The following is a 22,810-nucleotide window of genomic DNA, read 5'->3' on the forward strand; positions in this document are numbered from 1 at the left end:
AAGGAATTTAAGGATTTCACCGTCTAAGGTCCGTAATATCATCAAAAGATTCAGAAAAACTGGACAAATCATGAGCGTAAGCGGCAAGGCCGAAAACCAACATTGAATGCCCGTGACCTTCGATCCCTCTGCATCAAAAACCAACATCAGTGTGTAAAGGATATCACCACATGGGCTCAGGAACACTTAAAAAACCAATGTCTGTAACTACAGTTCGTCGCTACATTTGTAAGTGCAAGTTAAAACTCTACTATGCAAAGCGAAAGCCATTTATCAACAACACCCAGAAACGCCGTCGGCTTTCCCTTGGCCCGAGCTCATCTAAGATGGACTGATGCAAAGTGGAAAAGTGTTCTGTGGTCTGACGAGTCCACATTTGAAATTGTTTTTGGAAACTGTGGATGTCGTGTCCTCCGGACCAAAGAGGAAAAGAACCATCCGGACTGTTATAGGCGCAAAGTTCAAATGCCAGCATTTGTGATGGTATGGGGGTGTATTAGTGCCCAAGGCATGGGTAACTTACACATCTGTGAAGGCACCATTAATGCTGAAAGGTACATACAGGTTTTGGAGCAACATATGTTGCCATCCAAGCATTGTCTTTTTCATGGACGCCCCTGATTATTTCAGCAAGTCAATGCCAAGCCACTTTCTTTACGTGTTACAACAGCGTGGCTTCATAGTAAAAGAGTGTGGGCATTAGTCTGGCCTGCATGTAGTCCAGACCTGTCTCCCATTAAAAATGTGTGGTGCATTATGAAGCGTAAAATACCACAACGGCGACCCGGGACTGTTGAACAACTTAAGCTGTACATCAAGCAAGAATGAAAAGGATTTGCAAATCATTGTATTCTGTTTTTATTTACGATTTACACAACGTGCCAACTTCCCCAGTTTTGGGTTTTGTATATACATATATCTACACACACATACAGTATGTATATATATATATATATATATATATATATATACAGTATCCATCCATCCATCCATTTCCTACCGCTTATTCCCTTCGGCGTCGCGGGGGGCGCTGGAGCCTATCTCAGCTACAATCGGGCGGTAGACGGGGTACACCCTGGACAAGTCGCCACCTCATCACAGTATGTGTTTATATATATACATACATACATACATACATATATTTATATACACATTATGTATATATAAATACACACAAACACTTTTTAGTTTCAGGCTGTATGTATGTATGTATGTATATATATATATATATATGTATATATATATATATATATATATATATATATATATATATATATATATATATATATATATATATATATATATATATATATATATATATATATATATATATACACACACACAGGTAAAAGCCAGTAAATTAGAATATTTTGAAAAACTTGATTTATTTCAGTAATTGCATTCAAAAGGTGTAACTTGTACATTATATTTATTCATTGCACACAGACTGATGCATTCAAATGTTTATTTCATTTAATTTTGATGATTTGAAGTGGCAACAAATGAAAATCCAAAATTCCGTGTGTCACAAAATTAGAATATTACTTAAGGCTAATACAAAAAAGGGATTTTTAGAAATGTTGGCCAACTGAAAAGTATGAAAATGAAAAATATGAGCATGTACAATACTCAATACTTGGTTGGAGCTCCTTTTGCCTCAATTACTGCGTTAATGCGGCGTGGCATGGAGTCGATGAGTTTCTGGCACTGCTCAGGTGTTATGAGAGCCCAGGTTGCTCTGATAGTGGTCTTCAACTCTTCTGCGTTTTTGGGTCTGGCATTCTGCATCTTCCTTTTCACAATACCCCACAGATTTTCTATGGGGCTAAGGTCAGGGGAGTTGGCGGGCCAATTTAGAACAGAAATACCATGGTCCGTAAACCAGGCACGGGTAGATTTTGCGCTGTGTGCAGGCGCCAAGTCCTGTTGGAACTTGAAATCTCCATCTCCATAGAGCAGGTCAGCAGCAGGAAGCATGAAGTGCTCTAAAACTTGCTGGTAGACGGCTGCGTTGACCCTGGATCTCAGGAAACAGAGTGGACCGACACCAGCAGATGACATGGCACCCCAAACCATCACCCAACCATGCAAATTTTGCATTTCCTTTGGAAATCGAGGTCCCAGAGTCTGGAGGAAGACAGGAGAGGCACAGGATCCACGTTGCCTGAAGTCTAGTGTAAAGTTTCCACCATCAGTGATGGTTTGGGGTGCCATGTCATCTGCTGGTGTCGGTCCACTCTGTTTCCTGAGATCCAGGGTCAACGCAGCCGTCTACCAGCAAGTTTTAGAGCACTTCATGCTTCCTGCTGCTGACCTGCTCTATGGAGATGGAGATTTCAAGTTCCAACAGGACTTGGCGCCTGCACACAGCGCAAAATCTACCCGTGCCTGGTTTACGGACTATGGTATTTCTGTTCTAAATTGGCCCGCCAACTCCCCTGACCTTAGCCCCATAGAAAATCTGTGGGGTATTGTGAAAAGGAAGATGCAGAATGCCAGACCCAAAAACGCAGAAGAGTTGAAGGCCACTATCAGAGCAACCTGGGCTCTCATAACACCTGAGCAGTGCCAGAAACTCATCGACTCCATGCCACGCCGCATTAACGCAGTAATTGAGGCAAAAGGAGCTCCAACCAAGTATTGAGTATTGTACATGCTCATATTTTTCATTTTCATACTTTTCAGTTGGCCAACATTTCTAAAAATCCCTTTTTTGTATTAGCCTTAAGTAATATTCTAATTTTGTGACACACGGAATTTTGGATTTTCATTTGTTGCCACTTCAAATCATCAAAATTAAATGAAATAAACATTTGAATGCATCAGTCTGTGTGCAATGAATAAATATAATGTACAAGTTACACCTTTTGAATGCAATTACTGAAATAAATCAAGTTTTTCAAAATATTCTAATTTACTGGCTTTTACCTGTATATGTATATATATATATATATATATATATATATATATATATATATATATATATATATATATATATATATATATATATAGATATATATATATATATATATATATATATATATATGTATGTGTGGGGGAAAAAAATCACAAGACTATTTCATCTCTACAGGCCTGTTTCATGAGGGGGGGTACCCTCAATCGTCAGGAGATCTCCTGACGATTGAGGGTACCCCCCCTCATGAAACAGGCCTGTAGAGATGAAATAGTCTTGTGATTTTTTTCCCCACACATACATATATTGCGCTCTACTACGGTATCGAGCACTATTTTTTGGATAACCTTATTAAGACATATATATATATATATATATATATATATATATATATATATATATATATATGCGGTCTGTGATTGGTCACTCGTGTAAATTGAGTAAGGAATTCACAACAATAACCCATAAGAACTCGTAAAAGGAATTGAGTTTCCCATAACCACAAGGGAGCACAGAGAACACCACTATCTATTGGACCAACGTTCACATTGTTGTCTTGTAGAGCAGTGGTTCTCAACCTTTTTTCAGTGATGTACCCCCTGTGAACATTTTTTTAATTCAAGTACCCCCTAATCAGAGAAAAGCATTTTTGGTTGAAAAAAAGAGATAAAGATGTAAAATACAGCACTATGTCATCAGTTTCTGATTTATTAAATTGTATAACAGTGCAAAATAGTGCTCATTTGTAGTGGTCTTTCTTGAACTATTTGGAAAAAAAGATATAAAAATAACTAAAAACTTGTTGAAAAATAAACAAGTGATTCAATTATAAATAAAGATTTCTACACATGGAAGTAATCATCAACTTAAAGTGCCCTCTTTGGGGATTGTAATAGAGATCCATCTGGATTTATGAACTTAATTCTAAACATTTCTTCACAAAAAAGAAATCTTTAACATCAATATGTATGGAACATGTCCCCAAAAAATCTAGCTGTCAACACTGAATATTGCATTGTTGCATTTCTTTTCACAGTTCTTTTTGACAGACATTTTAGTGAGAAACCTGAGCTTGTGCTTCACTGAGTTTATGAACTTACATTCATATTTTGTTGAAGTATTATTCAATAAATATATTTATAAAGGATTTTTGAATTGTTGCTATTTCTAGAAGATTTAAAAAAAATCTCACATATCCCTTAGCATACCTTTAAGTACCCCCAGGGGTACGCGTACCCCCATTTGAGAACCACTGTTGTAGACGATGTAAAACTGAATTAGTTTAGTGTTTTAATTGTCAAAACTTTTCATTCTAATGGTATCTTCCAACATAGTTATACATGATATTTGACTACTCCTCTTTTTTTCTCAGGTGTCTTCTCAAATGGTTGGAGATTCGTAGTGTCTGTCCCATGTGCAACAAGCCAATATGCCGCCTCCAGCCTGAGCCCTCACAAGCTCCCGAGCAGCCACAGGGTCTTTTAGAGGTCTAATAAAAAAGACCATGATGCGCTCAACCTGACATCTGTAACTTCAACTGTACCACAAATTGTAGTTTAGTAGCGTTTTTATAAGGGAAAACTTCATGTGGAAGGAGGACTTTTTGGAATGTGAGTGTACTCTTTAGCAATTGTTTATAATTGTGGAGTAAAAAATGTTGTACAAAAGCCATTTTGTTCATACTTTCAGAGTTTTTTTTTCTAAAGCAAATAGACAATAGTACCAAGCACTTTGGAAGACTAATAAGAAAACTCCAGTGCACCGTTGACCAGAGGTGGGACCAAGTCATTGTTTTGCAAGTCACAAGTAAGTCTCAAGTCTTTGCCCTCAAGTCCGAGTCAAGTCCCGAGTCAAGACAGGCAAGACTCGAGTCAAGTCCAAAGTCAAGACTGGAAAGTCTCAAGTCAAGTCCTAAGTCCTGCATTTTGAGTTTCGAGTCCTTTCAAGTCCTTTTAACCACAGACTAATATATTAACACAGATTGTGTATGCTTTTCAAACGCTGTATTTATTTATTAAAACAAGTGCATTTTAAATTGCAGGAAATAAAATTGTGCTGACATTGCACTTTATAATAGCACTATTAACCAGTCATTTTAAACATTAACTCATTCCTTTACAGAACAAACACATTGAAAAATAAAGTGCAAATGTACTTATTTGTACAAAAGTGTTAACATTGAAAAAACATGACATATACGTGAACATAACAAAAAAGTTGTACTTTTTATATGTCAGGGCCCTATGCTGCATTGCATTTGCAAAAGACCAAATTAGCCAAGAGTCTGTCAGTCATTTGTGCACGATGGGGGCGTAGTATGATGCCACCATGGCTGAAAACTCGCTCCACTGGAGCACTGGAGGCAGGCACTGCCAAGACTCTCATGGCCACTCGGAACAGTGAAGGAAGAGTCTTCTTGTTCAATGCCCAGAACAAAAGGGGGGAGAGAGTTGTTTTGGGTTGGTGCACTACTTGTAAATGTATCTTGTGTTTTTTATGTTGATTTAATTTAAAAAAAAAAAAAAAAAAAATTATTTCTTGTGCGGCCCGATACCAATCGATCCACGGACCAGTACCGGGCCGTGGCCCGGTGGTTGGGGACCACTGAGGTAAACAACCAACAGTATGTCAGAAAGCTAGCTAAAACGGTACAGATATTCATAATATAGTATACATTTTAACTGACCTTTATTTTACTATTTTTGTCTTTTTTTAGGTGGCTAAAATACGCGGTGCTGCTGACCGCCGTCTAACGTTACGTGTGATATATTGACTAAAGTAACCCTGCTTAAAAAAAATCACTGAACAAAAAGTATGAATAAGGTAGTGAACTGCAACAGATTCCCGTGTTTGCAATAACGTTATAACGTTAGCAGTGAGTTTACAGCCTCACTGATTTAACTACACAGCAAATAAAAGTCACGTTACTTAGCCAATAAACGTTATCTTACATTCAAAACTTACCGTTCTTTGTGCAACTTCAAATGCCGGACAAAGTTAGAAGTTGTTGCCTCTCCATCAGTAATTTTCGAACCGCAGGTGTTGCATACTGCAAACCGTTTTGTGTTGACCACCTCGTAATTTTTATACCCAAACGAAATTATTTTAGGTATCATTTTTTGTTCACTGGCGTGTGGTTTGGACATGTCTTCTTCGTTGGTTGTCCTGCAATTTGATTGGATGAATGCTGTGTGATGAAAACAAAGTAGATCTAATTTGATTGGCTGTTGTACTGAGACCACACCAGCTGACACACGCAACGCTGATAGACAAGTACACAATGAAAAATACGGAGCGCTCCCGAATAACTTTTTCATCTTTGGGTTTTGGGGAAAGTAGCAAGTCATGTCAAGTCATGTCAATTCAAAAGGCTCAAGTCCAAGTGAAGTCACAAGTCATTGATGTTAAAGTCTAAGTCGAGTTGCAAGTCTTTTTACATTTTGTCAAGTCGAGTCTAAAGTCATCAAATTCATGACTCGAGTCTGACTCGAGTCCAAGTCATGTAACTCGAGTCCACACCTCTGCCGTTGACTAAGGATGTATATTGTGTTCTGGTATTTGTTGGTACCGGTTCCAAATTGGGTCGGTCCAGGATGACCGTTACGACTCTGGACTAATAGTACTGCTAATGGAGTTTTTTTTTCCAGCTGACATTCTTCATTATGACACGCTATCACATTCAGTTCAAGTGCCGCTACTATGCAAGAGTATATGATAATGAGCTTGGAATAATAACAAATAAGGAAGCAACACCACACAACGATAATTCCTCTTAGTCACACACTCTAGTAAGAGTTAGTGTCAGTTTGTGGTGAACACCCCTTAACTCACGACCGCCACTACGGCGCACTTTTTCAACCAGACCGTCCTCTAAGCGATCCAGTAATCGACAGGCCAATAATAATCCACTCAAAAATGTGAACATTTTAAATAATCACTGTGTCCAACAGACATATGTTGGTCGATGGCTGTCAACACTGGCTTCCAATCCGTCACTCAAAGAGGTCCGTGTGCAACATAAACACGAAAACCTATTCCTGTTGTGACAAAATTCACACCCACCTACCATGCTAATTGATTTTATTGATGTATGTTATATATATATATATGATATGAGATACATACTATATCTGGCCTTTGACTTATTCTGTTCTCAACCAACCTGTGCCAGATATCATCTTTAAAAAAATACTTGACCATGGCAGATAGTTTAATGACTAGCTGATATATAGATATGACGTTTACCATCAATGGGGCTGTTTGCAACTTGTTCAAAGTTAAACACTTTTGACCAAAAAACCTGTCTCGTGCACACGCACATGTATGTAGAATGTGCGCACGAACACACAATCAGTCTCAAACAAATTGGCACTGCAATTTTGGAAAATGATTTTAAGCACTCAAAGTGTGGTGATCGATTGGTTTGGGTTTCAGCGCATGTGGGAATGATAGGAAATGAGTTGGCATCTGTATATAGTGTGTGTGTGTATGTAATCGTATGTATATATTCATTTTCTCTCTCAGATTTTTGACTCTATAATGTATAGTGTTTCTCAAATAGTGGGTCGGGATTCCCTGGGGGGGGGGGGGGGGGGGGGTCATGGTGAGGTGTCGGGGAGATTTTTATTATTTGTGTCTACACTCTAGTATTCAAGTTGAAAAAACTCAGAATAAAAACACCAGGGAGTATGACAAGGCATATATAACCTTTAAATTCACTATAACTACGGTAGGAAATGAGGAAAGATCGGCGTGTGTTTTATGCCATTCTACTACCATTTGCAACATTCTATGTCAGTTAAATGAGTTTTTCTACTGTGGCTGCAATGAAAACAAAGTACAAATCCCAGATTGTATAGAAATATTAAGTTAAAAGGCCAGATTTGAAAAGATGTGCAGTGCAATAAAGCCTATCAATCACAATAGTTATGTGAGACAAGAACACAAATATCTTTATTTTTTCAGTGCATTCTAATCCGTAACAAATGTTAACAAAATACGGCTAACAATGCAGCTAATGGTAGTCATCAATTTCAGCTATAAAACACTCTAGAAAAACATCCTCTAACTACTAACAATACGGGATAACTGGAGACAACGATGGAAGGCTCATCTGAGGACGACCTAAAGAGAATACTCCATATACATGGCATGACCTGCATATTAACCAGGCTGTAGCGACATTGTTATTGTAAGATGAGTATGGGGTGGTTTATGGTTCCCGACACGTGGGGCGCTGTCCTTGCTACTATTGGTGAGAGTATCAATTTACGCTTGAATCTTTTGGTGGTCAGGCATCATCTGATTTGTGACTGGATCGAGATGGAAAGGGATAGTAGTGAGATATTTGAGGAAGACATGGAAACAGGACTAGAATGTGAAGAAAGTGGGGAAGTATAGAGAAAATAATGATAGACAATCGAGTGCTAAAAGATCAAAAGAAGAAGTGGAAGAAGTTAGGAACCACCAGGATTCTTCCTCGTGCTGGCTGGCCGTCTAAACTAAGTGATTGGGGGAGAAGGGCCCTAGTCAGGAAGGTGGCCAAGAACCCGATGATCACTGTGTCAGAGCTACAGCATTAGAAAGAGGAGAACCTTACTGAAGGACAACCATCTCTGCAGCAATCCACCAATCAGGTCTGTATGGTAGAGTGGCCAGATAGAAGCCATTCATTGGTAAAAAGCACATGGCAGCCCACCTGGAGTTTGCTAAACGCACCCGAAAGACTCTCAGATAATGAGGAACAAAGTTATCTGGTCTGATGAGACAAACATTGAACTCTTTGGCGTAAATGCCAAACGTCATTTTTGGTGGAACCGCGGCACCGCTCATCACCAAGCCAATACCATCTCTACAGTGAAGCATGGTGGTGGCAGCATCATGCTGTGGGGATGTTTTTCAGCGACATAAAATGGTAGACTAGTCAGGATAGAGGGAAAGATGAATGCAACAAAGTACACAGACATCCTGGATTTAAAAAAAATACTTGAGGCTGTAATTAATACTCCCAAAGGTGCATCAACAAAGTATTAAGCGAAGGCTGTGAATACTTAGTTTTTATTTTTAACACATTTTCAAAAAGCTGTAAAAAAATGTTTTCGTTGTCTTAATAGGGTATTGTGTTTAGAATCTTGAGGGGAAAAAAATGTTTTATTCCATTTTGGGACAAGCGGTGGGAAATGGATGGATGGATGGATGGACAAAGGCTGTAACATAACCAAATGTCGAAAAAGTGAAGCACAGTGAATACTTTCCGGATGCACAGTTCCTCTATATGTATGTATATATTAGGGATGTAATGACATTGTAAATATTGCAGTATTTCAGTTTCAAATAGTGAGCAAAAATGCCGTGGTATGTTACGGTATCAAACCAAAACTTGGAGTACTTCCTTAAATGTATTTTTTTCTGGCTCAATTAAATAGGCTGGTCTGAGAAATAAAGTACATCTCCCATGATCCCTTGCGCAATGCCAGCGAGCAAAGCGGCAGTGGCCTAGTGGTTAGAGTGTCCGCCCTGAGATCGGTAGGTTGTCAGTTCAAACCCCGGCTGAGTCATACCAAAGACTATAAAAATGGGACCCATTACCTCCCTGCTTGACACTCAGCATCAAGGGTTGGAATTGGGGGTTAAATCACCAAAAATTATTCCCGGGCGCGGCACCGCTGCTGCCCACTGCTCCCCTCACCTCCCAGGGGGTGATCAAGGGGATGGGTCAAATGCAGAGGACAAAATTCACCACACCTAGTGTGTGTGTGACAATCATTGGTACTTTAACAAAGCGGAGAACCGGACACATTTTGGTTTAATGACGAATACAACAATGATACAGGAGAAAATAAGATATTGGGGATCACTCATAGGTTTGATGAATGAGCAGACTAGCAGTTATTTCATTTTAGCATAAATCCTCATGTTGGGGTGTGGACATGCAAAAAAAAAAAAACACTGAACAGAGAGGGACAAGTGGTAGAAAATGGATGGATGGATGCCAGTTAACCTCCCGAGAATCAACATTCTCCTAATACAAAACTGTCCACTGGAAAAGAAAATGCTTCTCAGGAAGTTAAAAGTTGAAAGACATTAAACTGAACATTATTGTTTTACACTGGATGTTTACATTGTCAGATTAAAGACACTTGACTAAAGTTAATTGAAACACTATTTTCCTGCACTATTCTTTGCACTTAAAAATACTTGTTTGAGCATTATGTTTTTGTTACAGTAAGTTGTAATAACAGTAAGTGTGTTTATGCATAACATTCCTGCCACTTCATTTTACACACTATGGGCTTTTTGTTTTGACAATATCTAAACAATACCATGGCATTAATACTGTGACAATATCGTTACATCCCTAAAATATGTATATGTATATTTATATACCAGTGACGTGCGGTGAGGTTGATGGCTGGTGAGGCACTGATTTCATCACAGTCAGATTTACAAACATATGAACCCTACAGAGTATCTTATTCACCATTTGATTGGCAGCAGTTAACGGGTTATGTTTAAAAGCTCTTACCAGCATTCTTCCCTGCTTGGCACTCAGCATCAAGGGTTGGAATTGGGGGTTAAATCACCAAAAATGATTCCCGGGCGCGGCGCCGCTGCTGCCCACTGCTCCCCTCACCTCCCAGGGGGTGAACAAGGGGATGGGTCAAATGCAGAGGACAAACTTCACCACACCTAGTGTGTGTGTGACAATCATTGGTACTTTAACTTAACTTTAACTTTACACATACAAATTGTAGCACACAAAAAAGCACATTTAATAAAAAAACGTTATTATGGTCTTACCTTTCAATCAATCAATCAATCAATGTTTATTTATATAGCCCTAAATCACAAGTGTCTCAAAGGGCTGCACAAGCCACAACGACATTCCTCGGTATAGCCCACATAAGGGCAAGGAAAAACTCACCCCAGTGGGACGTCGATGTGAATGACTATGAGAAACCTTGGAGAGGACCGCATATGTGGGTAACCCCCCCCCCCTCTAGGGAGACCGAATGCAATGGATGTCGAGTGGGTCTAACATAATATTGTGAGAGTCCAGTCCATAGTGGATCCAGCATAACAGTAAGAGTCCAGTCCACAGTGGGGTCAGCAGGAAACCATCCCGAGCGGAGACGGGTCAGCAGCGCAGAGATGTTCCCAACCGATATACAGGCGAGCGGTCCACCCCGGGTCCCGACCCCGGACAGCCAGCACCCCATCCATGGCCATCGGATCTGTGTGTCTCCCCTTCCACAAGGGATAGGGGGGAGCAGAGGAGAAAAGAAAAGAAACGGCAGATCAACTGGTCTAAAAAAAGGGGGGCTATTCAAAGGCTAGAGTATACAAATGAGTTTTGAGATGGGACTTAAATGTTTCTACTGAGGTAGCATCTCTAACTGTTACCGGGAGGGCATTCCATAGTGCTGGAGCCCGAATAGAAAACGCTCTACAGCCCGCAGACTTTTTTTGGGCTCTGGGAATCACTAATAAGCCGGAGTTCTTTGAACGCAGATTTCTTGCCGGGACATATGGTACAATACAATCGGCAAGATAGGCTGGAGCTAGACCGTGTAGTATTTTATACGTAAGTAGTAAAACCTTAAAGTCGCATCTTAAGTGCACAGGAAGCCAGTGCAGGTGAGCCAGTATAGGCGTAATATGATCAAACTTTCTTGTTCTTGTCAAAAGTCTAGCAGCCGCATTTTGTACCAACTGTAATCTTTTAATGCTAGACATAGGGAGACCCGAAAATAATACGTTACAGTAATCGAGACGAGACGTAACGAACGCATGAATAATGATCTCAGCGTCGCTAGTGGACAAAATGGAATGAATTTTAGCGATATTACGGAGATGAAAGAAGGCCGTTTTAGTAACACTCTTAATGTGTGACTCAAAGGAGAGAGTTGGGTCGAAGATAATACCCAGATTCTTTGCCGAGTCGCTTTGTGTAATTGTTTGGTTGTCAAATGTTAAGGTGGTATTATCAAATAAATGTCGGTGTTTAGCAGGACCGATAATCAGCATTTCCGTTTTCTTAGTGTTGAGTTGCAAGAAGTTAGCGGACATCCATTGTTTAATTTCATTAAGACACGCCTCCAGCTGACTACAATCCGGCGTGTTGGTCAGCTTTAGGGGCATGTAGAGTTGGGTGTCATCAGCATAGCAATGAAAGCTAACACCGTATTTGCGTATGATGTCGCCTAGCGGCAACATGTAAATACTAAAGAGTGCAGGGCCAAGAACCGAACCTTGGGGGACTCCGCACGTTACCTTAACATAGTCCGAGGTCACATTGTTATGGGAGACGCACTGCATCCTGTCAGTAAGATAAGAGTTAAACCACGACAAGGCTAAGTCTGACATACCAATACGTGTTTTGATACGCTCTAATAAAATGTTATGATCGACGGTATCGAAAGCAGCGCTAAGATCAAGAAGCAGCAACATAGATGACGCATCAGAATCCATCGTTAGCAGTAGATCATTAGTCATTTTTGCGAGGGCTGTCTCCGTAGAGTGATTTGCCCTGAAACCGGATTGAAAAGGTTCACAGAGATTGTTAGACATTAAGTGTTCATTTAGCTGCTGTACGACAATTTCTTCGAGGATTTTCGAGATAAACGGAAGGTGGGACACCGGCCGGTAGTTTACCATGAGGTCAGGATCGAGGTTAGGTCTTTTGAGCAAAGGATGAATAACCGCTTTTTTGAATGCTAGTGGAACAGTGCCAGAGGAAAGTGATAAGTTTATAATATTTAGCACTGATGGACCTAATAATACAAAAAGCTCCTTAATAAGTTTCCCAGGAAATGGGTCAAGTAAACATGTTGTTTGTTTTGTCCCATTGACACATCTTAACAATTCCTCTAGTGTTATTTCATCAAAGAGAGAGAAACTATTTTGGAGGGCGGTATCCTTCGTAGATACAGTCGTATCTGTGTTAATAGAACCCAGTTGTAGCTGCGATGCATTGTCTTTAATCTCCTTTCTAATGAGTTCAATTTTCATATTAAAGAAATTCATAAAATCATCTGCTGAGTGGGTGGAGCTACTGGGAGGAGTCCCTTGTTGGGTTAGCGATGCTACTGTACTAAACAAAAATTTCGGATCATTTTTGTTGAGGTGGATGAGATTTGAGTAATATTTAGCTTTAGCTAGGGTAAGCATGTGTTTATAAGTTATTAAACTATCACTCCATGCTTGATGGAAAACCTCAAGTTTAGTAGCGCGCCATTTGCGTTCCAGCTTTCTACATGATAATTTATGGGCTCTAGTTTCTTCTGTAAACCATGGGGTGCGCCTTTTAGGGGCTCTTTTAAGCTTTAGCAGTGCTATACTATCAATGGTGTCGCGCAGGGCGTCGTTAAAGTTGTTAGTGAGGTTATCAATAGAGCCGACATAATTTGGGAATGGTGCCATTACCGAAGGCAGTAGGCCAGCAAGAGTCATCGTTGTGGCAGCATTAATGTTGCGGCTGCTATAGTAGTTATTATTATTAGTTTGTTGACAATGAGTCAGAACTTCAAATTTTATAAGGTAATGATCGGACATTACTTTAGTATACGGGAGTATCGTAACTTTGGAGGTGGTGACACCCCTGACCAGCACTAGATCTATCGTATTTCCGTTGCGATGCGTAGGTTCATTTATTATTTGTGTAAGACCACAGCTAGTCTGGAGCGCCATGCACTGAGGGTCCGATGGGGTATTCATATGGATATTAAAGTCCCCCATTATGATTATATTGTCGGCGTGCGTCACTAAATCAGCAACGAACTCTGAAAATTCACTGATGAAGTCCGAATTGGGTCCTGGGGGGCGGTAGATAACAGCCAGGTGGAGAGGCAGCGGTGTGACAAACCTCATAGTAAGCATCTCAAACGAGTTATATTTATTATTTAGGTTCGGGGTAAGATTAAAGTTTTTATTGTGTATGAGTGCAACTCCCCCACCCCTTTTAATGGGACGGGCAATATGCGCTCCCGCATAGCCAGGAGGAGATGCCTCACCCAGCGCAAAGAAATCGTCTGGTTTGAGCCAGGTCTCGGCGAGACCAATAACCTCAAGATTATTGTCTCTAATGACCTCATTAACTAATAGCGTTTTGGAAGATAATGATCTTATGTTTAAGAAGCCCATATTATAGGTAGTGGGCTGTTTTGAGGAGTTTTTGTTGAAATTATCCGTAGTAGCAATATTAATAATGTTGTGTTTATTATGTGTAGTGCACTTTAAATAATTTCGACCATATCTAGGAATTGATATGACGGGAATTTTCCGATTGTTTGCTTGATGTTGTGACAAACCGAACGCATCATAACTTGCCACCTCAGTAGAGTGCATGTCTACTTCTGACACAGAAAAAACTTTTTTTGAGTTGTGTATTGTTCTAAAATTGTTGCTATGTGTGCAGGTATTATCCAGCCTGGCGCTGGCTAGTTCTATTTTAACAAACTTCTCACCCGGACTAGCGCTTCTTTGAGGATTAGCCTTTCGCATTGTTGTTAGCCCCGCTCGGCATCCCCGCTTCTGCTTCCGCTCACACCGCTTACGTGTCTTCCGTTGACGGTCCTCGCTGGCACTGAACTCCCCTGCTTTAGAGGCCGCTGGATGTAGCCGGCGAAGTATCCCCATGCTAGCGAGGAGGTCGAAAGTACCCGCATCTTTCAGCCTATAACGGCCCGATCTATCCACATCCAGAATCGTCTGTCGGTCGTATCTGATCACGAAGTGTCCACGCTGTGAGCCAGCCATGAAATAGACAGAATTGACGGGTATTTTTGCCAAATCGCTCTACACTTCCAAGAGCGTCTGCAAGCCGCTGCCATCAGGGCGCCGCCATAAGTGTTATAAATGCGCCGCTGTTGTGCTGGGTTAATGAACCCCCTGACGGGAGTGTTATAACAACTAAAGCCCTCACTTCAACTTTCCACGTGCAAGATTTAATCTATTTAAAAAAGTGTAATCAAGGGTTTATAAATGTCACCTATACTGTATGAAACTACAAAATAACAAACACGGAGGCTCCAGTTTACACGAGGACCACTTTATTTACCTTCTTTCAAAAACTTCCGCTCCACTCCAACGTGTCAAAATTCCACTCTTAGCGCCTTCAAAATAAGAGCTCAAGGCACATACTGTATAACAGCGCATAACAGGAACTTAACATCACAAAGAGGAAAGCCCATAAAAATAGGTTACAAAAGTTATTTAATAAGAAGCCAAAAAGTGCAAAAACAATAATGTTCGTGTTGGAGGAGTTGTGAATTAGGTACACCTGCAGTCTGCAGGTGTACCTAATGTTGTGGCCCTGCAGTCATTCACAACTCCTCCAACACGAACATTATTGTTTTTGCACTTTTTGGCTTCTTATGAAATAACTTTTTTAAATAGATTCAATCTTGCACGTGGAAAGTTTAAGTGTGGGCTTTAGTTGATATAACACTCCCGTCAGGGGGTGCAAATTCTACGGCGGGGGTGCAGGAGGCGAGCCTCAGCCAGTGCGTCTTTTGCAGCCGTTTTATGATCGCTCAGCACAAGAAATACGTTACACACATACAGTTGTTGACAAAATACACTGTACATTATATACCTCAGCTAACTAAACTATGGAAATGTATAATATAGTTCATATAGCAATACGGTCTCACTGCACAGCAGGCCAGCAGTTAGCCGAGTCCGCAATCCATGTTGAGGCACTGAGTGACGTGCCTCGACTGGCTGCTGTTCACCGCACCGTCTCTTCTCAGTATTTGAACGGCAAATGTGAAAATTTTGCGATTTTGAATAAAAATAATCTAAAACTGGTGAAGTTAAATGGAAAATAACTTTATAGTATAATCACTGGATACATTTAACAATTGAATATATATTTTTTTCTTTTTACATTTTTTTTCTTTCCATGATGGCAGGTGAGGCCCGCCTCACCTGCCATCATTGGACATTAAATATGTTCTGCTCTTCATCTAAATCACAACAATAGACAAACACATCACAACAATAGACAAACACAGTCTGCTTAAACTAATACTGCACAATTTTTTTTTTTTAAATAATGCTTTTTTTTTGACAGCTTGAAAAAACTATCAAATTCAAATGGCCAAATGATGTATACTTCCTGTTTCCAGTTTAGGCCATGCCTACTTTCTGGGGTCATAAATCAATCCCTCGCTGACCCCCCTATTCTAGAGGTACGCGGAAGCCACGCCCACTTCCTGGGGGTCATAAACCCCCTCACTTCCGGTCATAAAACAATCCCCCGCATTCCCCGCTGACCCCCCTTTTTTGGAGGTACATATCTCTCTCACTGGCTCTCATCGAGGGCGGACTGTCAGAGTTTGTAGGTGACGAACCCCAAGATGCAGAGAAGGCGGAAGGCGTTGTGCAAGAAAACATGATTTAATTAAACACTAAGGCAAAACAACAAACGAAAAGGTAACAAAAGGTGCGCACAAGGCGTAGAACAAACTTGGCTATGAACTAAAATAGCACAGAGGCTAACTGTGGACAAGAAACCAAAAACACTTACTGTGACACGAAGGAACTAGGACATGAGCAGAGTGAAACCAAAAGTAGACAGAGCTACAACGACAAGTATTAAGAACAACGACACGACAGGTAGGAACGACAATGATCCAGCAGTGACTGGAGGGTAGGGCAGGTATAAATAGCAGCTGGCTGATTGACACCAGGTGTGGCCAGGTGCCAATCAGCCACAGCTGAGGGGACACAGCACTCAGGGAGACAAGTAGGAAATAAAGACAAAATAAAAGTGCTGGACAGAAAACAGACAAACACAGAGAAAAAACTTAAACACAGTCAAACTGTCAGGGACAAGCCTGACACGGACGATCCCTTTCCCTCTCCCTTATATCTCCTGCTTTGTTCTTTTGTCTTGACTTTCTTTTTGCCTCTTTTTGCACTGCTCTCCAAATCTAAACAATGGAACTAATTAACTTGCCTCTCAACGAAATTGACAAGATCTTGGGTTTTGGGGAACCTGCCTGTCTTGATGGAGCGGTTGTTGCTGGACACATGACGGACTCTTGGGAGAACAAGGAGTGCCGCGAGCCTTGCGACTCTTGCAGTCGAGGATCTGAAGATATCCACCTATTCAGAATCATGACATCAGGACATCTGCTGATTGGAGTAAGCGTTGCTCTGGCTTGTCGACAAATTGGAAGTTGGTGGCAGTCTTCAAAGTACCCCAAAGCTGCCACAAATGATTGGAGGTTGTGGGCAGAACTGTGGACAATCTTGTGATAACACCGGACCGTCTGCCCTGCAGGATGAATTTGAAGTCCAGTAAGAATGGATTAGATTTATATAGCGCTTTTCTAGACACTCAAAGCGCTTCACAGAGAAGTGAGAACCCATCATTCATTCACACCTGGGGGTGGTAAGCTACTTTCGTAGCCACAGCTGCCCTGGGGTAGACTGACGAAAGCGTGGCTGCCAGTTTGCGCCTACGGCCCCTCCGACCACCACCACCAGTGTGATAGGCAATTAAGAGTGAAAATCAAATTTCATTTTCGCTCGCAAACAAATCATTTTAATTTGGATGGTTTCCCTGCCTTTGAGACTCTCCTGAAGGACAGTGCGGCGAAGACACAACAAACTCCCTTCTTGTCTCTCATGGACACACAGACTTTGGACTGACTGGCTGCTGCAAGAACACCAAGTTTGTGGAACAGTGACACGCTGCAGGCTTACGCACACCACAAAAATATACGCCACACACACATAACCCACCTCCATCCCCAACTTCGACGCTTGAATCCCTTAGGGGTGATGGACGGCTGGGCAGCGCTTGAATAACAGCAGCCTGTCTCCGTAGCTCCCACTCCTTCCCCTTTGTTGCAAGTCTCGAGTTGTATGTTGTGATATGTATACGTACTTTGTAATGGAGTGTTTTTCCCACTCCAGACTGGGCCTCCTTAGGAGCCCAGTCGGAGATAGAATTTTTTTTTACTCATCCTCCCCAAGCGTCTAACTTTTTCCTATCTTTTACGGGGCGCCTTGTGGCGACCCTTCCACGTTCTTGTTCTGTAACCCTATACAATGTTTGCTTGTCTAATCTTGAACAGGTTTGTGCTGAAAACAAAATTTTGTTGTACTTGTGCAATGACAATAAAGTTATATCCATCCATCCATCCATATTTACCATAGGACATAAAAAATACAAATAATTATCCCTGGCAAGAGCATCCAGAAGCTCCAGTATATTCAAAACAGCGCTGCCGGGATCCTGATGAGGGTGCACAAACACGAACACATCACCCCCATCCTCAAATCCCTTCACTGGCTCCCCGTCAAACTCAAAATTGAGTATAATGTCTCCCTCCTCACCCATCAGTGCATCCACGGATCTGCCCCCCTTACCTCTAGAAGCTCCTCACCCCCCAGTACACTCACGCTAGGGCTGAAACGACGCGTCGACGTAGTCGACGTCATCGGTTACGTAAATACGCCGAGGACGTTTTTGTTCGTCGACGCGTCGCATATTTACGTCACACTACCGTCATGGCGGAGCGCAAAGCAGACCATGCGAGCGGTGCGAGCAAGGGGAAAAAAACACGCCAAAAGTCGTCAAAAGTGTGGGAGTATTTCAATAAACGGCCTAAGAAGAAACGCTACTTTTACTCCGCTACTTTTACTCCGCTACTTTTATCTACATTCAGCTCGCTACTAATTTTTATCGATCTGTTAATGCACGCTTTGTTTGTTTTGGTCTGTCAGACAGACCTTCAAAGTGCCTGCCTTACTGGTGACGTTTCACTTCGTTCCACCAATCAGATGCAGTCACTGGTGACGTTGGACCAATCAAACAGAGCCAGGGGTCACATGACCTGACTTAAACAAGTTGAAACAAGTTATTCGGGTGTTACCATTTAGTGGTCAATTGTACGGAATATGCACTGTACTGTGCAATCTACTAATAAAAGTTCCAATTAATCAATCAATCAAAAGTGTGAAGGAAAAAAGACCGTATTTCAACCGTACACCCCGTCAAAAGCCTAAAGACTGACTGCACAGTTCCTGTCTTCACAATAAAAGTCCCGCTCCATCGCGCCTGCGCTTTCAAAACAAGAGTCTCCGAAAGCCAGCGCAAACAAGCTAGCAAGCTACGGAGTTTGCCGCCAATGTATTTCTTGTAAAGGGTATAAAAACGAATATGGAAGGTGGACAAATAAGATGCCAAAAAACAACCACTTTCATGTGGTATTAGACAGAAAGGAGGAACTTTTTTTCTCCTCCATCTGAAAACGTGGACGTTACCAGCACTACTGTCTGATTGCAATCAATGCAAGTCATCAGAATCAGGTAATACACCAACTTATATTCTTGTCTTCATGAAAGAAAGGAATCTATATGTTAAACATGCATGTATAATTATTAAAACACCTTTAACATGTAAACAAAAACGGCAAAATAAATAAATATAAATTATATACTGTATATATCAATGTATGTATATATATATATATATATATATATATATATATATATATATATATATATATATATATATATATATATATATATATATATATATGATATGTGTGTGTATGTTACTCAGTACTTGAGTAGTTTTTTCACAACATACTTTTTACTTTTACTCAGGTAAATATTTGGGTGACTACTCCTTACTTTTACTTGAGTAATAAATCTCTAAAGTAACAGTACTCTTACTTGAGTACAATTTCTGGCTACTCTACCCACCTCTGCTAATAATGTTGTTGTATGCACACTGTGTCGAGCGGAAATGGCCTATCATAGCAGCACAACGGCAGCGTTCTTGCCATCACCATCAACTAGTCAATCGTCCGCGTGAGTATACGTTGTCATCATTACACAAAAACATGAATGTGTCATTTGTATCTGCGTTGTAAATTCATAAACTAAAGCACCGTTTCGCTCTGAGAGGAGAGTTTGGCGTGCCTGTTCAGTGTTTACAAAGACGCGCTCCTCTTTAACGCTAACGTTAATTAGTTGTGCAAATACCTTTTACAACATTAACAGTTACGTATACTATGTACAAACGAACAATTAACTTTCACTTTAATCATACTATCATTGTTGTGTTATTAAGCAAAATAAGCAAAAGTTTTACTTTTGTTGAAATGTTTACACTGTTGTTACAGAATATTTAGTTTTGCACTTTTTTGTATTGGATGTTTATCTTTATTTTTGCACATTTTAGCAAATAAGCAATGCTTTTACTTTTGTTGAAATGTTTACACTGTTGTTACAGAATATTTCAGTTTTGCACTTTTTTGAATTGGATGTTTATCTTTATTTTTGCACATTTTATAGCAAAATAAGCAATACTTTTACTTTAGAAATGCTTATACTATTGCAGAATATTAAGATTTGCACTGGATGTTTACTTTTATATTTGCACATTAAAAAGCAAATAAGCTACTTTTAATTTTGTTAAATGTTAAAGTTTTAAATGTTTACATTGTTACAGAATATTTTGTCATGTTGTTGTCAATGTTGACTGAGTGGCCATACTTTTTTTTTTGTAAATAAAAGCCATGCCTTTTGAAAAAACTGGCCTACATTTATTTTTTCATCTTCATTTTAAATTAAAAAATAATCGGTAAAAGGAAAAATAATCTATAGATTAATCGAAAAAAATAATCTATAGATTAACCGATTAATCGAAAAAATAATCTATAGATTAATCGATAGAAAAATAATCGTTAGCTGCAGCCTTAACTCACGCATCCTCCGGTCAACATCCACACACCCTCGTAACACCAAGGACTAAGCTCTGCACCATGGGCGATAGGGTTTTCTCTCCTGCTGCCCCAGGACTATGGAACGCACTTCCTGAGCACCTAAATGGCCCCACAGACTACAGCTGCTTTTAAAAAGAGCCTTAAGACTAATCTTTTTAGAAAAGCCTACTGCTAATTTTGCTTTTTTTTAAATATGTTTTATGTGTTTTTAACTACTATTGTACCCTTTTAAACTCTGTAGCACTTTGAGATTGACATATCTAAAGTGCTTTACAAATGAAATGTAGTATTATTATTATTATCGATATCGACCAATACAGTTTACAGCTGTATCGCCGAGCCTTAGCATGTGCAGTCAAAATAAATTGCATGATTAATCTGCATGTATTGGTGATTACTATGATTGACTTTTTTGTGATTAATCACACGTGTTAACTCGTTATTTTTGAAAAAAGCTAGTGCCCTCGAGGCAGCTGCATAAGTGTTGCAAACAGCCATTTTAATAAGATAAAATGTTGAATCAATAGAAGCAGGAACCAAGCATTAACTGATTGTCTGTGTCTTTAAACTTAACAAAGTTCATAGGTGGGTTGCATTACACGTCATCCGTTTTTCTTCTTTGTGTCTTAATTCACATGATGGTCAAGCAGCTTGAGCGTAGCATTAAAACAAGTGAGAGTGAATGCAGAGTTGAAGCAGAAAATGCCATATTGCTATTCTGTTCTTGGGTCTTCCAATCATTGAAATAGAGAGATAGGAAAGAGCTTTTATAGAGTCCCGAAAAATAAAGGTAATAATAAAGACAGGAAAAAGCAACAGTGCGTCAAAGGAAATAGCTCTCAAAAATATCACTTTTATCAGCTTGTGGACTACAATCGGATCATGCTAGTGTTTGCAACGATCACTTTGTAAAATGTATATTTCAACATTTGATTTGTTTGAGAAACTTTCTTTGATGCAATCACGTTTATTCTCTAGTATATTAGTTGTGGTTGATAGCAGAACTAAAAATAACAAAAGGACAAGGGATCACATTAGATTGTGTTTTTTGTGGTTGCTATGCCTAAATATAACTATGAAGAACTGCTTGTGCAAAAACTAACCTCATGTTAAAGGGGAACTGCACTTTTTGGGAATTTTGCCGATTGTTCACAACCATTATGAAAGACATGACGATAAATGGATTTGTTTTTAAATACATTCTAAATATTAAATAAATGCAATCAACAGCCAGCTTACAATGGAGCCGTTCAATTCTGCCATTTGAGCCCATAAAAAACATCCAAACATCTCCATTAGGGTTTTATATATATGATGTACGTATATATGTAATGAAGTCACAGGCACATCTATAATAACATCTAATATTTACGTATTTTGATTATTTGAAGCATAATTTCAAAAAACGCATTACATTTGCTTTTTTGTTTTGCATCACTGATTTCTGCTCACTGCAGACTTTATGAGAGTCAACAAACATAACATAATAAAACATCACTTACTGTGCAATGTCAGCTGTCATTAGGATGCCGACTGCTGGGATGTTCATATATTCCCTTTTAGGTGAAAAATGTCTCATATTCCTCACGAAGAAACGGGGGTGGAGTGGGGTGGGCAAGGAGCTTTTTGTGTCGTTCTCGCCAGTTCAAGGTCCTAAATTTGCCGGCAAAGTGTCCCAACATGTCAGATTACCTACTCAGACGCCTAATGTCCAGGTGAGATGAATGATTTATGATCTACAATAAACTTACAGGGAGCAGGGAAGCGAGGAAACAGCAGACAACTCAATGATGACAACATAGGGACACACCGAAGTGATTACGTTGCCACTATAGTTTGTCAGTATTAGCGCTTATAATAACAATTTCACTAATACTCGGTTAATATTCAAGTCACGAAATGTAAACTGAGTATCGTTGCCGCTTTATGAATGGTTAATTATTGGATTTTATGGGCGGGATATTGGAGCTCCCATTGGCTCCGCTATACGCTGACTTTTATTTACGTTTATTTAAAATTTGGAATACATTTTTAAAAATCCATCTGTCGTCATGATTGTGAACTATAGGCAAAATTCCCAAAAAAATGCAGTTCCCCTTTACGTCTAGTAATAAATATTGTGATTGTTGGTCAAATACACTGTATT

At 39.9% G+C, this 22,810-nt stretch overlaps 1 protein-coding gene across 7 annotated transcripts in view; it reads left to right on the plus strand.

Moving 5' to 3' along the window:
- Window positions 1-4,586, plus strand: part of LOC133608074 (RING finger protein 122-like) — a 38,528-nt gene extending 33,942 nt beyond the window's left edge. For all 7 annotated transcript variants that reach the window (XM_061963302.2, XM_061963269.2, XM_061963252.1 and 4 more), the window contains one exon: window positions 4,287-4,586. In XM_061963302.2, coding sequence (XP_061819286.1) covers window positions 4,287-4,407 — 121 coding nt within the window. In that variant the 3' untranslated portion in view covers window positions 4,408-4,586. The remainder of the gene's footprint in view (window positions 1-4,286) is intronic.
- Window positions 4,587-22,810: the final 18,224 nt, after the last annotated feature.

Source organism: Nerophis lumbriciformis, linkage group LG02, assembly GCF_033978685.3.
Source record: "Nerophis lumbriciformis linkage group LG02, RoL_Nlum_v2.1, whole genome shotgun sequence".
NCBI lineage: Eukaryota > Metazoa > Chordata > Actinopteri > Syngnathiformes > Syngnathidae > Nerophis > Nerophis lumbriciformis.